Raw genomic sequence first — 17539 nt, 5'->3', positions numbered from 1 at the left:
GTGCACATTATTTTGCCCATTTTGAGAACAAATTTGTACTGTGATCAGATCTGAATAAGGCCCATAGAGTGAGAATAGAATAGTTAGCCCAAAGCATGGCAAGCAAAGCGGTACACTTATACAGTGTCCATTTCTGGTTGAAGGGGATGCACGTGCGTCTCATGTGCGCGCATCCTCTTCTGGCAGCTGGCGGGGGCTGGTCACTGGCGGATCTACCGCCAGCCCCTGCCTGAATGAGCAGCCCTCCATCTGTATAAAGAAAAATAACATAAGTGTCCAGTGCTTCTGGTGTCCCAAACAACAAGCACCAAATGTGGGAAATATGACCATATAGGTAGATCGTCCCTTTATGACCATCCAGTTTATCCTATATATAGGATGGATTCCTGAAGTAGCTAGGCGATATGTATCCTCTCCTTATAAGGCATGTAACGACAATATAAAACAAAACTGCAATAGTCTTGATGGTCTTGTATAGGTGAAATGTAATAAAGATGTACACTTACAATAAAGAGAAGATTAAAAATGCAGGGCGACAGTCTGGGGGTGGTTCGGGTGTCTTTTTTTATATGAAACACTGATGTACAGTAGCAGAAGAAGCCTCTCTTTCCACACTGAAGTATATGCAGGGCAGTGGCTGAGTTGACCCTTAGGTGTAGCCAGACACTGTACACCAGTCTAGTTATGGTCCTGTATACAGTGCAGGTTTCCTTTGATAAAGCTGTACCTTGATACAGCGAAACGTGTCAGGAGCAGACCCCTTGGCACCTCTCAAAGCTATTATCGCTACCATTTGGCCCAGACCAGCCGCCTCCAGAACAGATCACTTGGTATATTAATTTCCGCACTAATATTCGGGACTCCATCCGACCACCTGAAGACTCCAGCATTTGCTCTTCCTCACCAAGGATTAATTATCTTCTTGTGGACACTTCCCTGCGGTAATTATACCCACTTTGTATTCTGGACACTTTATTGGATCCAATTTTTTGGCGGTGTACTAGGAATGGACCAACATTAGTTAATAGGTGCCTAGCCCATTGCATATGCATTATTAATCATTTCTTGTGCTTTTTTATTGTGTGTAATAAACCTTGTATAATTTTTTATCTGATATTGTCTAGCGCTACTATCTTCTTTTTGTATCTTTGTTTTCCTCTAGGGGCTCTCACCCCCTTCCCTAGTAGCAGCTCCACAAAACATCCCACCACAGGCGCCTAATAGGTTGGCCCCACAACCACCCTTTTTCAGCTGTATACAGTGCACACAGACCGAAGCAAGGCAATATTGCCCTGTGGGCCAGACCAGAACCCTCATATGTGATGTCATGGAAAGGGGGCGGGACTTCTGGGACCAGGCTCAGGAATGATTGCCTGTAATGTCTTTTTAGTACAGTTTGTTTGCCAGGACCAATGTTTATTTTCTACATGTTGATACAGATGGCAAGCGCTGAATGTTGGGACTATGTAAATACCGGACCCCGAAAAGACCCCGGACCGCTGGGCCGGACATCAAAATCTGCAGTCTGGAGCTTGTAGTGTCCGGTCTGGGGGGTGTCCTGTCCAGGGTTGTCTTGTTCGGGGGGATGCCTGTGATAGCTTTCCCCAGGGACGTGAGGAAGGGGAGATTACAGCCTCCCCGTGTGGTCCGGACCATCCAGTTATTTTCTACATGCCCAGACCATACAGGAATGCTTTATTCTCCCCCTCCTCCTCTCCCTGGTGACAGCTGTCTCACGTAAAGCCCCCATGGACCGGACACTACAAGCTCCGGACTGCAGATTTTGATGTCCGGCGGTCCGAGGTCTTGTCTGGGTCCGGTTTTTACCCATACCCCTGAATGTCTTATAGGCACATATTGTATGCTACTGACTGGCTTTGCAGTGTACAGTGCATGTAAGGACTCTCAGTAGTATTATACTGTATTATCATCTAGCTACAGCAGTATCATGTGGACTCATTGTGATACATTGTGTCTCTCTTTCTAGCACGACAGAACCTGTGTATGATTATCCATTACAAGAAACCGCCCATTCTCCTTCTTTCAGAGGCTCCCCAACCTCGGTTAGCATCTCAGAGAGGCTTCTTCTCACCCAGAGTGTCTGGCTACACCTAAGGGTCAACTCAGCCACTGCCCTTCATATACTGCAGAGGGAGCCACCTGGGGTAAGTGCCTTCCCAAGTGAAAGCTCAAGAGGTTATAAAGGAGAGTGCTTAGTAGCTCTAGGACCCACTGAACATTGAGCTGTTGTACCAATTACAGTAAGTAAGGATGGATGTCTTACAGCAGGCCCAGATTGGCATCACTTATATAAATAAAGGCTAATGCTTCTCCTCACATATATGGGGGGAATTCAATTGTTTTATGCACAGGCACCACTAGATGGAGCTGAAATGAGCATTACTGTTATGTTGTGCCATAATTTCTATGTACAGTACATATGAGTCGGCAGCTTTTGGGGAATAAAATACACATTCATCTTGGAAGAGGGCCCTGTATTTTATCATCTATAGTGGCTGGGGCTTATATGGGTTACCTGATGCCCTTCTGCATGTGTGGTCCTCTAAGCTTCAAATAGTGCCACAGACTGCTGGTAATCTCTGACTAAGATCTTGGCCCACATGTTAAACTATCCGGATTTCACTCTACTCAAACTTTAACTGCTATCCGGCACTCACTGCACACAAATAGTAATTGCTATCCAGTACTCACTGTACTCAAACTTTAACTGTTATCCGGCACTCACTGTACACAAACAGTAAGGAACCAATAGTATTCACCACAGTGCGCAACAAGCAGCAATATCATAAAAACAGTACAGTATAAAATTCCATTAACACATCAAAAAGTAGGCATACAAGTACAAAGTGACTGCGTGCATAAGCTCTAGAGAAAGTAATTACCAGATGGATATGAACTGTTAGGTGTACACCTTGATAAAAGATCCAGAGAAGGGATCCGAAACGTGTTGGTGGACGGACTGGCAGACGCCGCAGAGAGGAACTTGCCAACAGACTGTGGTAACACTTGCGTGACCCGGGATCCGTTTTGTGTGATTTTCACATGCCTGTTTGAACTGTTGTTCACCTAACAGTTCATATCCATCTGGTAATTACCTTCTCTAGAGCTTACTCTTTGTACTTGTATGCCTACTTTTTGATGTGTTAATCGATTTTATACTGTACTGTTTTTATGGATATTGTGTCACATTAAATACGATTTTATGCAATGATATTCCGCATTTATATCCTTACATGTACCATCCTTCTGGCAATGTGATACAGATTTTTCTTGGGAGGAGATAAGAAAGAAATCTGCATAAGGAAATCCTAAGATGGAAAGTAATTGTGCATTTCTAATACTAGCGCTGGTTGAGGAACTGTTTCACCTTTTTGTCACATATTGTACACAAACAGTAATTGCTATCCTCCACTCACTGTATGCAAATAGTAATAGCTATCTGGCACTCACTGTACACAAACAGTAATTCCTATCCAGCACTTACTGTATTCAAACTTTAATTGCTATCCGGCACTCACTGTACATGAACAGCAATTGCTATCCGCCACTCAATGTACACAAACCGTAATTGCTATCTGGCACTCACTGTACTCAAACTTTAATTGCTATCCGCCACTCACTGTACACAAACAGTAATTGCTATCTGGCACTCACTGTACTCAAACTTTTAATTGGTATCTGCCACTCAACAAACTTTAATTGCTATCCGACACTCACTGTACATGAACAGCACTTACTATCCACCACTCACTGTCACAAACAGTAATTGCTATCTGGCACTCACTGTACTCAAACTTTTAATTGGTATCTGACACTCATTGTACACAGTTAATCTTTTTCACAGAAAATGTGATTCACCCGATTCAATGTTCACTGTTCGCCGAAAGCAAACCGTGAATATCGGCCAGTTCTCAGTTTCATGCTCGCTGTAATTCACTGGTGTATTTCAATGGGGTTTTCACTATGTTTCGCCGAGAGAGTATTCAATGCTAGGATGGAGAACTGCTTTCTCCCTGATTTTTTCCATGATTCACCGTTTCGCATTCGACATCTTTTTAAGGTGACCTGTAAAGTGATCTTTTAAAATAAAGTTTTAAACATATATAGGGAGGCCAGATTAAAAAAAAACAAAAAAAAACAAATATATAGATATATCTAGCTAGCTAATATCTAATGGTTAAACAGGGTTGGTGTAGCGCTAAAGTTACCTGTGCGCGAAGGGGCTGCAGACCTAGAGTGGTCCAGACTCTGTTTACAAGTGGTTTGCAGATGGGGAGGTACTGCGCTCACCTTCTGGGTGTTTGTATGGTGTGAATTAAATACTATGCGAAGTCCCAGATTATTTGAAAATGACACTGTAATTGATTTATGCTTAGACACTAAGTGGTGACTACTGACACCTAAGTACAATGATGAGAGGAAAAAGCAGATGTGTGCAAATACATTTATTGTAAAAAACAGGGAATTGGGGCTGACCACCATGCAACTTCCACTCAGTGAGTGGTGTCCGTTTGCAGGTGGATGTGGGGGCCACAGGTGGGGCAGCAATGTCCTGTGGTGGGTAGGGAAAAGGGTGGGCGGGTGGGTGAATGTAACAATTGCAATGAGTAGTCCCGAAAAAAGAGTCCAGAACCAATGCGGTATGTGGATGTCACCGGAGGTTGGCGTCCCAAGACACCCCAGTGGTGCATCCAGACATACCTTGAATCTGCCGCTTTGCGGGTGTTGTTGCAGGTGCATCCACCACAGGACATCGCTGCCCCACCTGTGGTGGTGGTCAGCCCCAGCCCCAATTCCCTGTTTTTTACAAAAAATGTATTTGCACACATCTGCTTTTTCCTCTCATCATTGTACTTAGGTGTCAGTAGTTACCACTTAGTGTCTAAGCATAAATCAATTACAGTGTCATTTTCAAATAATCTGGGACCTCGCATAGTATTTAATTCACACCATACAAACACCCAGAAGGTGAGCGCAGTACCTCCCCATCTGCAAACCATAGCTAATATCTAGCTAATATCTATATATCTAGTTTCATTCATAGAATTCATAAATGTCATGTCACAGGGTTGGCTTTACCTAAACGGGAGCTTTATCTTTATTTGGTAATGTTTTTGAAAGCACAGGTAATAAATAATTTCCCTCTCTCTCAGTATGTGACTCTACCCACTTGATGGATCAGCGATGTCTAGATGTTCAATCTCGAGGTCTACCACTAATGGTTGAATGCGTCAAGTTAGATGCCTAAAGATGGTTGACAGAGTCTAGATCGGCATCAACAGAAGATCGGCGCAAGCATAAGTTTGACAGGAATGTGGTCGACAGTGACAAAGTTGACACGAGTTGTGAATTTTTTTGTTTTAACCGACTTGTTCATACTTTCATACTTTAGCATCCCAGTGGACATAGACATAAAGGGAGAACAAAATAGTGTGCCAATTGCAGTGAGCCATGCAAGGGGACGTGGTACAATTATGCAATGTCCATATCGACTTGTGTTGACATAGACAACAAAAAGCATGAAAAACGTTTTCTTGCGTCGATCTTTGTTACTGTCAAATGCTGCCGACTATATTTAGGCGTCTAACTAGACGTGTTCGACCATTAGTGGTCAACCACGTGATTGTAAATTATCATCAATCTATTATACCATAACTGTATGTGACACATAGACCTAAAGCACACAACTATTTCACTTTTTGCAGACATTCCTGGTAAGAAGATCGAACACCCGGCAGCAGCTGGTCCTCTGTGTGCGCTTATCAGATGACTGTGTGCCAAGCTTCATTCATCAGTCATACATACATGATGAGCCTTCAGGTAAGCTACCAAGAAAGGTTTCAAAATTGTCAGATCAAAAATACTACACAAGATCATTTGCATTGCTAGCCACACATATAATTACGTTAGTACTTTATTGCTATGGAAGAATCAGATACATAATTCTTAGGCTTATTGCATATATATATATATATATATATATATATATATATATATATATATATATATATATAGCAAGGGTTGGGGTCCGGCACTCCACCAAAGTATAAATTGCCGCGGTGCCTTCCACAAAGTAGTTAATAGCAGATGTATGTACCGAGGTACTGGGGCGGCACTCGTCGGGCTTCACTCAGAGTGAAAGAACTGCACACCACAATGCAGTGAGTTCTAACGTTTCGATAATTTAATATCGTTTTCAAAGACCGTTTTCAAAGTCCGAAGCATGGCGAGCGGCCGTGCATTACTTCACAGGTATACGCGTCCCCTCGCGGGGCCCCCTGCGCTCGCCACGCTTCGCGCTCGCCACACTTTATAAAATCAACTCCATACCGACGTGGATAGTGGGGGACGTGTACCGCCGCCCCTCACGGGCTCGCTGCGCTCGCCACGCTTCGGGTTGGCGTTCATAGTGGGGTGGCGTTAACAATGGGGGGGCATTTCACATACTCATGACCCATGAGGGTGGGTATACAATTAAAAACTGGGTGTGGGGGGCATTTAACATGGTAATAAGGCATCTGGGTGCCTGTACAATTAGAAATCGTGTGAAATTGCGTCGCATCGCATGCGATGCGATTTTTCATCGTACAATGCCCTGCGATGGAAATCGTGGGCGCCGTGATAATACACAAGTACCCGGGATTTTAATTGTAGGTAAATTGACCGCATCCCAGCAGAGCATTGTGTCCCTCCTGGACAGGGTCATGTTGGGAGGTATGTAGTTTCCCTCTCAGTAGTTCCCCTTAAGCAACCCCCATTAAGTTAGTCATTCTCCGTTAGTCCCCCCTTAGTTTGTCCCCCCTTAGTTTGTCCCCCATTAGTGTTATTTTGTCCACCATAGCTTTCCCCGCTTTGCAGATAGCATGGACACATCCGTGCTGTCTGAATTTCACATGCAAAATGAAGATGGCGCTGGAAGCCGGGACTTATATAGAGTTCCGGTCTTGTGAGAATCCAACAGCGGGAAGATTCCATTCAACCTCGTTTTTTACTCAGATTATTGGCGGTATGGAAGTGATCAGCTCGGGAATGCCTCGGATGAGGTAAGTTCAGGGGTGTTCGGATCTCTAGGATCCAAACGCACTCATCCCTTATTATTATAACCGCAGAGATTTATCAGTACGCACAGACTGTGCTTGTAGACATGTACTTATCTTATAGACTTTACTACCACTTCCAGTTATACAGGCTCTGTATGGTAAGGTTCACTGTTGCAGTGCACCCTACCCCCTTCCACCATCCAAGAAAATATATTTCATTTATACACCTAACCAGGGACACAAAAGTAATGATTGCACTTATGTTTATGGAACAGTGGTAAACTATTTTCTTTTCCTCATGCAGGTCTCTCTCTGGAACACTCAGAATTTACCTTTCCAGATCTTATAAGACTTGTGTCATACTACAGCACCGAGAGGTGATTATAACAAACACATCTATCTATCTATCTATCTATCTATCTATCTATCTATCTATCTATCTACCTATCTATCTACCCATACCCTCCAACATATGCAGATAAGAAATCGGTACACATTCAGTAAGGGGGCGTGGCCATGAACAAATGGGCGTGTGCATGGGAAAAGGGGTGTAACCACACCCCCTTTCCGAATGTGTACTGTCACTGTGCACCAACTACTACATATCATGCAGCTCATGTCACATGGTGGCTTGGTGGGCCATGTGACATGAGCTGCAGCCTGCAGCAGGTGCACATATGGCACACTATGGATACTGGTTAAGTGAGGAGATAATACATTTTATTATTCAAACTGCAGCTTGAGCCACCTACTTGCTGCATAAGACTCTTATGTGAAAGTGACAGGCTCCAAACATCACCTGTCACACGCGCCCGCCGCCGGGGCTAGCCACTGCACTCCCTCTCAGCCCTCAGGCAGCGCAGATTTCGCATACACAGTTACAGTCTGCGCATGTGGAGGGTCAATGTCCTTGGAGTGCACATGACGTCATGACGTCATGAAGCACGGGGTCGGTCCGCAATGCACTCTTGGGAATGGGGGAGAGGGGAGAGCTGGCGCAGGGAGAGAGGAGAGCTGGCACAGCTCAGACGGAGCCAGGAGGATTTTAAGATTGAGCACAGTGGGTAATAACTGATGGCTGCGGGGAAAATCGGTACATTCGGTACGATTTTAATTTGCCGGTACAGACTGTTAAAAAACGGTACTGTACCGGCAAATTCGGTACAGTTGGAGGGTATGTCTACCCATCCATCCATCCAGTGGTGTAGCTTGGTGCCACGGTGCCCGGAGCAAGGGCATGTTTTCATGCCCCCCCCCCCCCATTTGTAGTAGGTGGGGCTCTTGCACTGCAAAAAGGGTGTGTGGCCTAACATTATACCACACCGTAATGCCCATTGCACATTTTAGCGAACTTTGTAATACCCATTATACACATAAAGCCACATGCCGTAATGCCAATTACATATAAGGCCACACATGATGCCCATTACATACTATATAACAAACCGTAATGCCCATTACATACTATATAACAAACCGTAATGCCCATTACGCATTTGACACATTAGTGCTTATTTGTTATATTTATTTATAAAAGCTAAGCAATCATTACTTGTATAAATTGTAATACCAATGTATTTTACTACCTGGACTTCCATAAAAAAGGATGCTTTACACTGTAATATGGTTCAGCGCAGCAATGTTATTTAAGGCTTACATCTCACTATGACAAATGCTCATTTCAAAGCATGTCCACAGTCCTAGATACACTTAAAAATAATTGTCTTTTATAAGCATTGATGCTTTGTATTCGCTATGTATACCAAGATTTATTGGTGGTGTACCAATTTGTTTTTAATTACATGTGCTTTGATTTTCACATATGCATTTTTAACATTTAAGGCTTGTATAAATTTGATTAATGATTGTGTTTGGAGTCCCTGCATCATTGCCTACAATCCAGGGCCGGATTTAGGGGTCAGGCCGCCCCTAGGCACAATATTTTTGTCTGGCCCCTGTACCCGGATGGAGGACCCGAAAGCTTGGCTCAGTAGTGCGGTTTGCACACACAATGCCCACAACAGTAGTAGTACCGCTCACACACAATGCCTACAGTAGTGCTGCTTATACACATAATAACCACAACAACAGTGCAGTTTATACAAAGAATGCCCACCACAGTGAAGTACTGCTTGCATACATAACGCCCACAGTAGTGCAGCTTATACATAAGACCCCCAATAGTTCCGCTTATACACATAACACCCGCACTAGTGCCGGTTGTACACAAAAGAGCACCCCAATAGTGCCACTTATACACAAAATGTCTTTAGTAGTGCTGGTTACACAAATAACAACCCCAGTAGTGCCACTTATACACATAAGACCGCCAAATAGTGCCACTTATACACACAACACGCACAGAAGTGCCGGTTATACACATAATGGTCATAGTTGAGCCCCTTATACATGTTATGTCACAGTAGAATCCTTTTTACACATATGCCATGGTACATTAAACACGTGATTCCAATTTAGAGCCCCTCTCCCTCATGCCTCCATTCATCATTCCACCTCCCAGGAATCATGTTCCTGCAAACGCTGCAGAAGACAGGGAGAGGCGGAGTGCATGGGGTAGGCAACTGCAGCATTGCCAGTGTAATGTATAGTATATTAGCATCAGTGCATTTTGGCATAAAAGTTGGGTGCACCACTATTATAATATAATGCATTGCAGTGATGGCAGTGGAGACTATATTTATACCCATGAATAAAAAACAATTAGGCAGATCTACAGTATGGCAATGGCCTGATACAAGTACTCACCATCCTGTCATCCTGCTCTTCTACTATTGATGAGGTTCCCGGCTGTTTCTTACTGCGGAACGCCTTTATTAGGAGATGTCTTTTCCCTCCAACAGTCTGGTGCAGACTGCTTAAAGGCAGCTGCACTGGTGCGGACTGGGTGGCAGATGTCACGCTGCTACCACCCTGAACAGCCTTCCACAGATTTTCAAAGGGAGCCATGGTCCGTGAGAGGGGGCAGAGCCTTCGCTACTAGCTGGCTGCAGGTCAGTCAGCACAGCGTGGACATAAGGAGGCCGGGTCGGGTGCCCTCACCTCCGCAGGAGTCACGGTATGGGGCTGCTGCTCCCAGTTAGCAGCACAATGAAGCTGCATAGTTTCGGCTAGTGCAGGGCTGGGCAATTGCGGCCCTCCAGATGTTGAGGAACTACACATCCCAGGATGCTTTGCATTATTTTTGCTATGTGGCCATGCTGAAACTGATGCAAGGCATGCTGGGATGTGTAGTTCCTCAACATCTGGAGGGCCGCAATTGCCCAGCCCTGGGCTAGTGCGTACGGCTGCGGACAGCAGTGTGAGCAGGCCCAGCGAATGATGTAAAGCATGGGCTGATTTAAAGGGAGTGGGGGGGGGGGGGGCCCTGTCCATTATGAGATATATATTTTTATTTACTTTTAATTTTATGAAGGCAGCTGCACAGTCAGGGTCCAGCTGGATGAGGCTGCTATTGTCAGCTTCAGCGCCAGCGCTGACCAACGATGCTGGGCTGCATGTCTTACATGGCAGCAGGAGGCAGGTAGGGAGAAATCTCCATGCTCTTTGACACCCTCCCCCCCCCCAAACATGAAGAGGTGCTGATAAAGAGAAGTGGAGGAACGGTGCGCGGCTACATAAAAAAAAAAAACAAAAAAAAAACATACACCACTGTCTTTAGTTATTCCACAATCATCTGAACCGGCACCAGATCCCCATCGGAAGGAGAACTAGCATCTCTGGTTGCTCGGCAACCAGAGATGTGGCGCGGGCTGACAGGAGCCCTCTGTCAGCCTCCGCAATAGCCTGTGCCGCTGCCTGCGGCTTACACAGCGGGAGGACTCGCAGCAGGGAGTGGGCGAGCTGGGGGAGTAGGGGGGCGGGCGAGCAGGGCGGAGGAGCCAGCGCCAGAGCTCAAGCTGCACGGCTCCGGCGCCCTGTGATATTCCGTCGCCCGGAGCTTGGGCTCCACCCTCCCTACGCCCCTGCATCCATCTATCCATCCATCCATCCATCTATCTACACATAGAAGGTTTATGGCACTGTACAATGTGAAAAAAGCTTAGGGACCATATTGAGCCTGAAACCTTGTAAAACATTTGGGGTTATTCATCTATATCAAGAGTGCAATTTCTGTCCTACCTGTATGTATGAATTCATACATCCCAACATGACCCTCTCCAGGAGGGACACAATGCTCTGCTCCTGGACTTCCCTCTTTATGTATGATTACCCTCATTTGTGTTGAACAGGTAAATTGCTAAGAAAGGTGCTTCAACACAGGTGATGGCAATTATAAATTAAGAGGGAAGTCCAGAAGCAGAGCAATGTGTCCCTCCTGGAGAGGGTCATATTGGGAGGTATGATGAATAACAAAATACCCTAAGAAAAACATTGGCCCTGTGTCTACCTGCTTCATTAATTTCAGTGAGTTCAGCCTGGGACAACTAAAAGCTTGTAATTAACCAACCAGAGCATCGGTGAAGAGCTCCTTTTTAAAGGCATCAATGTGTTTGCCTGTCACTTTGAAAAGGGTGAGTGGTGCCAAGGAAATGGGGTGTTTTTGCCAGCTGCTCACACAAAGGGGAAGGTAAACCCCCAACAACAAAATTTTAGAGGAAAAAGGTGATAAGTGGAGCGCTCATATAAAGATTAGATCAATTGGGTATCACATTACTAGTAAAATACGGATTTATTATGAATTTAAATATTCAATAAAAAATAAACATATATATAATTAATGCCTATGCTTTGTTATAATAACATACAATCACATTAAAAACTTCTTTGAGAGAATTGGGATAGAAAAAAAAATTGTGAAATATACTTATTGCAGTCCGCTTGTTCCTATTGTTTTTCCTTGATTGAGTTTGACAATCCCCAAAAAGATGGCATACCTCCCAACATGACCCTCTCCAGGAGGGACACATTGCTCTGCTCCTGGACTTTCCTCTTAATGTAGGATTGCCATCACTTGTGTTGAACAGGTTAAATGGTAAGAAAGGTGCTTTACCACAGGTGATGGCAATCATACATTAAGAGGCTAGTGCAGGAGCAGAACAATATGTCCCTCCTGGAGTGGGTCATGTTGGGAAGTATGAGATGGTGTCCAGAATTAGAGGTGCTGGATTGGTAGGGTGTCCGTAAACCTGACTGGGTGAGGGCGGTTGTATTGTAACATCCACAGTTGGAGGAAGGCTCTCTTCTTTGCTGGAGTCCCAAAAATAAGCAGGTAATGGTTTCCCAGGTGTTGATTATCCAGATAGACCAATGGAATGGGGGTGGAAGATCAAGGTAGAAGCTGGTTCAAGGCGGGTAAAGTATTGTAAAAGTTCCCAAGTTCTGTCAAGTGAAGTGAAACTAATGCGTTTCATTGCCCCCTGACAACTTTTTCAAAGGTGCCAGTGAAAAAGTTGTCAGGGAACAACGAAACGCATTAGTACACTCCACTTGACAGAATTTGGGAACTTTTACAATACTTTACCCGCCTTGGACCAGCTTTCACCTTGATCTTCCACCCCCAGTCCATTGGTCTATGTGGGGGTCTCGGCCAGGTCCAGTTTTTTACCCATACCCTATAAAAAGACTGGGGAGATTTCTATTGATGACAGATGCCAGAAGTTCTAAACCTGCTGCTGCAGACTGCAAAGGATTTGCTTAAGGTGCCCATATACGGTACAATTAACGGGTGCAATGCGATGCGCGCCCCTGTGGACATCACATCACACAGCACAAAAAGTGGGTACTGCACATACTTTTTGAACTAGATCGCATCGCACCTCTCGCCACAATATATATTAATTCACCATATGTCACTTCAGAATAATAAAAGTTTTTAGAAATGTTTCAGGGTGCTAGACCCTGTCCTCCAGTGTCATAAGGCCCTAAAACGAGGTTCAGAATCCCAAAATGTTCCTAATAAATAATAAGCAGAGAAAATCCTGAAAACTCCCAGTGATTTTCCCAACCCTCAGTGGGTCTGTTACTACAGTTAGATATACATTATGGTAATGACAATAAAGAGGATGTACGATCTATCTAATGGGATAACACACATGGCAGGGTGTGAGTATGAGGTCAACAAACATAAGCTCAACAGTGAATAGGTCGCCCACATGTCGATGTTTTCCATGTCAACCTTTTCCTTGTTTTGACCTTTTGACCATGTCGACCTAATGTATGTCTACCTTTTTGATGTGTCGACCTAGACACTGTCTACCCAATGACCATATGTTGTGTCACCTCAGTCTCAGCCCCATAATGCCTTATCCTATGGCAGGCCCATCTCAGCCCTGTAATAATACCTGAAGCTCAGTCCTGACGATTAATGTCAACTCAATATATATATAAAACCAAGGCAAGTTTTCCAGTATTTATAACATGTGTTTTATTTATGCTGAGCAGCCACACCGACATCTGCAGAAGGTTCCGCTTAGAGTAGAATCCATGGTTTCCAGTCATCATTTTTTTTGTCTCTGTAACCATTCGTCTATACCAGGCATGTCCAAACTATGGCCCTCCAGCTGTTGTGAAACTATCATCATGCCTTGCTACAGTTTTGCTATTAGGGATTGCTAAAACTATGGCAAGGCATGCTGGGATGTGTAGTTTTACAACAGCTGGAGGGCCACAGTTTGGACATACCTGATCTATACTACAGTATATTTACATTAGAGAGCACATTTGTCACTATGCTTTCCCTGGTGGTGTTCTTCATCATCTTAGTACTACTTGCATTCATGCTTCTCGTGACATTAATTCCTGTCTTTATTTCGCAGAGATGTTCTCCCTTATATGCTCAGACTTCCTGCTGCTATAGAAAAAGTCACTTCTAGAAAAGAGCTGGAGGCCATTTCCCATTTAGGACATGGTAATTAAAAGTGTTTTATTTTTACATTTGCATACTTGCAGGGACACCTTTATGCACTTTTTGTCTTTCAGTATCTGTAGGAGGCTAGGGGAATTTTTTGGGAATTATGACTTCTTCAAGCTCACTTTTATTACTTAAAATATATTTCTCTTTTTCCTACTCTTTAGAGTTCTGGAATTCTTCCCTCAATGCCAGAGACACTACATTAGCCCCAGCTACTACTCCCTCTTTTGCACTTTCGCTGACACCACCACCATCTGACCTACCAGACTATATTAGCCCTTCTCAGCTACCTATACTGAAAACTCGTAGTCCTGAAGAAGTTTCCTTAGGTGGAAAAGATGGAGCACTCTTCTTTTTAAATCCTCTCTTCAAACCCATAGATTCTGGTGCACTCAAGCGTTCTCACTTCCAGAAAAGCATCAAAGTCAGGGTATCTACAGAGAATTCCGGCTCCCTCTCACCTCCTCTAAACCCACCTCCACCTGTACCATCTGAGGAATCTGTAAAAGAAGAAGACGAGATGGTGCCAGTGGAGGCATCAGACCAGCCTGAGTCTGGACAAACCCAAGAAATGTTAGAAAACCTAGAGTACAGAAAACCTCGGTCATCTCTAAGACAACGTCTGAGAAAGAGCCTTAGCAAAGGCAGCCGTGATTTTGGACTAAAATTATCACCAATGCGCTCCAAAGATGTAGAAGATTACAATGTTCCTATCTCGGCAAAAAAAACACAAGATGTAAAAGATGGAAATGAGAATTTTATTAATGGCGTGTCTTCTTTGGATGATCAGGATAGTGGGACCAATAGCAGTGTTGAAGATGGGACATCAGAGGATGGTGGAAAGTCTTCTCCTCAGCTTACTAGAAGGAAGAAGAAAAGTGGCCGATCCTCATTCCGGGCAGTTAGTGGAGCGTTCTTGTCACTTTTATCCCCAGAGCGAAAGATGATTGTATTCATAGAGGAAATGGGCAAAGATGTGTCTACAGAATTTGGGAAAGAGCTGAAAACTTTTCTTCAAAAAGTGGAAGATGTTAAAACGTTTGATGTAAAGTATAAAGGAGAGGAAGAAGGAAAATCGTACAAGAGTTTATTAAAGAAAGTCAGAGACTTTATGGATAATCTGAAGCAAATGCTGAGGGAAAGTGCTAAAATACATCTGAAAACACTTACATCTGATGAAGAGGGTGAGTGGACCAGCAGAACATCTATGGAGAGTAACCCTTCTAGAATGTGCATAGAATACATGTTCTTTCTGTTATGTTGGTTTTCTGTACATTACATACGGTGGATGGGATGCAACAACATCAAGGGGGGCATTTATCAATGAGTTTTAGCTATTCAAAACTCCTCCTATATGATAAAGGGTGCCCCAGCTATTTAGCTCCCAACTATCATTTTTCAAACACATGACAGTAGGAAGCTGATTGGCTTGAGCACCATATATATCATACGCAAAGAGTTTTATATAGTTAAAACGCATTGATAAATGGGCACCTAAATATGACAATCCTGTTTTCTGACGTTTGATTGCATTCTTCATATGCAAGGTGCTAGGTTCTGACATAAAACATTTCAGAGCTTGCACCCAATAGCCTATGGGCTTCTCTCCACAGCATTCCCTGAAAGGGATCTAACCGAAACCTTACCAGTGTCCCCCACAACTTATGCAGGTACTGCCCACTAGCCATGCATCTGCAGAAGGACTCCCAGGTATCCTGGAAGCCTACAAACCACAGAGGACAGCTCTTATTTATTACCAGTTTCTTATATAGCGCACACAGATTCCGCAGCGCTTTACAGAGAATATTTGAACACTCACATCAGTCCCTGCTCCAGTGGAGCTTACAATCTATATTCCCTACCACATCGACATGCACACACATTCATTCTAGGGTTAATTTTGATGTGAGCTAATTAACCTACCAGTATAACTTTGGATTGTGGGAGGAAACCGGAGTACCCGGAGGAAACCCACGCAAGCACTGGGAGAATATACAAACTTCGCACAGTTAGGGCTGTGGTGGGAATCGGTCCCATGACCACAGTGTTGTGCGGCAGTAATGCTAACCATTACAACATCTGTACTGGTGTAAAGGAGATCTGTCCTTTACTGAAGTCTACGAGCATACAGAGTTAATAAATGCTGTTATTCATGAGATCGCTGACAGAATATATCCCATTCATGATGCATCCCACCCTCTAAAATGTACTTTCAATTTACTCATGAATATGGGGTCCCCCTGGTGGTGTGTAGCGAACACATATCAATCTACAAACATCCTGTACGACTAGATTCATACAGTACCTGTTCATTAGTGAGGGAACTCTGCCTCTCTGCCATAGGGGCCCAGATATTGGGGATGCAACTATTTAGTATCACCTAAATGTAAGGGAGCAGCAAATACAGAGATGTACACTACTGACCCATAGTAACTTGAAGGTACAGGTGCACACATTGAGGGTTCAGTGCTTTAGCTAACATCTGTCTTTATTACTAGAACCAAAAATCACACAATTTATTAATACAATTAAAACATATATGGCCTTGCAGTGGTGAATATATTACACCTCAATAAATATTTAGTTCCCAACACAGTTGCTCTTCCTATAGTGCCCTCATGTATGGTATGATGGATAGGAGATTTTATATAGAAGTCTTGAATGAAAGTTGATGAGGCCAGAGTATAGTTACCAATTGGAAGGTACTGGTGTTAGAGTTATGTGGGGTACACACCAGGACGATATGGCCCAAAACAAGCCAATTTAGATACAATCTCAACCGATTGTATGTAAATTGGCCATGTTTTGGGCCATTTCGCTGCCCTTTTTGATGCGATCCAATTCCGATGCACGGCCCCGCGGGTCATTAGGTCTTTTCTGAGATCCTACCTGCTGCAGGTAGGATCTCAGAAACGACCATTGTAGTGGGTGTGGGTCGCGATCGGATCGCAATCACATCAGGTTTTTTTTTTTTGCCGGTCGGCGGCCTGTCGGCGGCTCCTTCAAGTCGTGAGCGGGTCGTACGTTCCTGTGACGACCCGCTCACGGGCAGGATCCTCCTGGTCTGTACTCAGCATTAATCCAGTGCTGTGTGGCTTGGAATAAGGAGCACTGTTGGCTTGTGTCCTCTTCCTCAGTAGTCCACTAGGGGGAACCCGGATGTTGCAAATCCTCCAAGGCTGTTTGGATTGTAGGTTTTATTGTGCTGAAGCAATTGCTGATCTCCTGATGTTTTGATAGCTTTATGGATTTCAGTTGAGGGCTGGGCCAGACACTGGTGGGATAAACAGACTTTGGGTGCAGGTTGATCCTTCCTTTAAAAAAGCTGCCATAGGATGCAGTGAAATGCATCACAGGTGGTTACTCCATGGACCAACCTGTCCTGCACCCAAAGAACGTTTATCCCACCAGTGTCTGGCCCAGCCCTCAACTGAAATCCATAAAGCTATCAGAACATCAGGAGATCAGCAATTGCTTCAGGATGCTAAAACCTATGATCCAAACAGCCGAGGATTTGCAACAACCGGGTTCCCCCCAGTGGACTACTATGGGAGAGGTCACAAGCCAACAGTGCTCCTTATTCCAAGCCACACAGGACTGTATTAAC

The 17539-nt window shown here is 44.2% G+C and overlaps 1 protein-coding gene across 1 annotated transcript in view; it reads left to right on the top strand.

Annotated features, from left to right (window-relative positions):
• RIN1 (Ras and Rab interactor 1) overlaps window positions 1–17539 on the top strand; it is a 61117-nt gene that overhangs the window by 17628 nt on the left and 25950 nt on the right. The window contains exons 3-7 of the mRNA XM_083165531.1: window positions 1988–2165; window positions 5727–5841; window positions 7366–7438; window positions 13838–13929; window positions 14097–15116. Of these exons, the coding sequence (XP_083021657.1) occupies window positions 1988–2165; window positions 5727–5841; window positions 7366–7438; window positions 13838–13929; window positions 14097–15116 (1478 nt within the window). The remainder of the gene's footprint in view (window positions 1–1987; window positions 2166–5726; window positions 5842–7365; window positions 7439–13837; window positions 13930–14096; window positions 15117–17539) is intronic.

The sequence above is a fragment of the Crinia signifera genome, chromosome 11 (genome assembly GCF_055691185.1).
Source record: "Crinia signifera chromosome 11, ASM5569118v1, whole genome shotgun sequence".
Classification (NCBI taxonomy): domain Eukaryota; kingdom Metazoa; phylum Chordata; class Amphibia; order Anura; family Myobatrachidae; genus Crinia; species Crinia signifera.
Note: the sequence above shows the minus strand (reverse complement) of the source record. Positions and strands in the feature narration are given on the sequence as shown.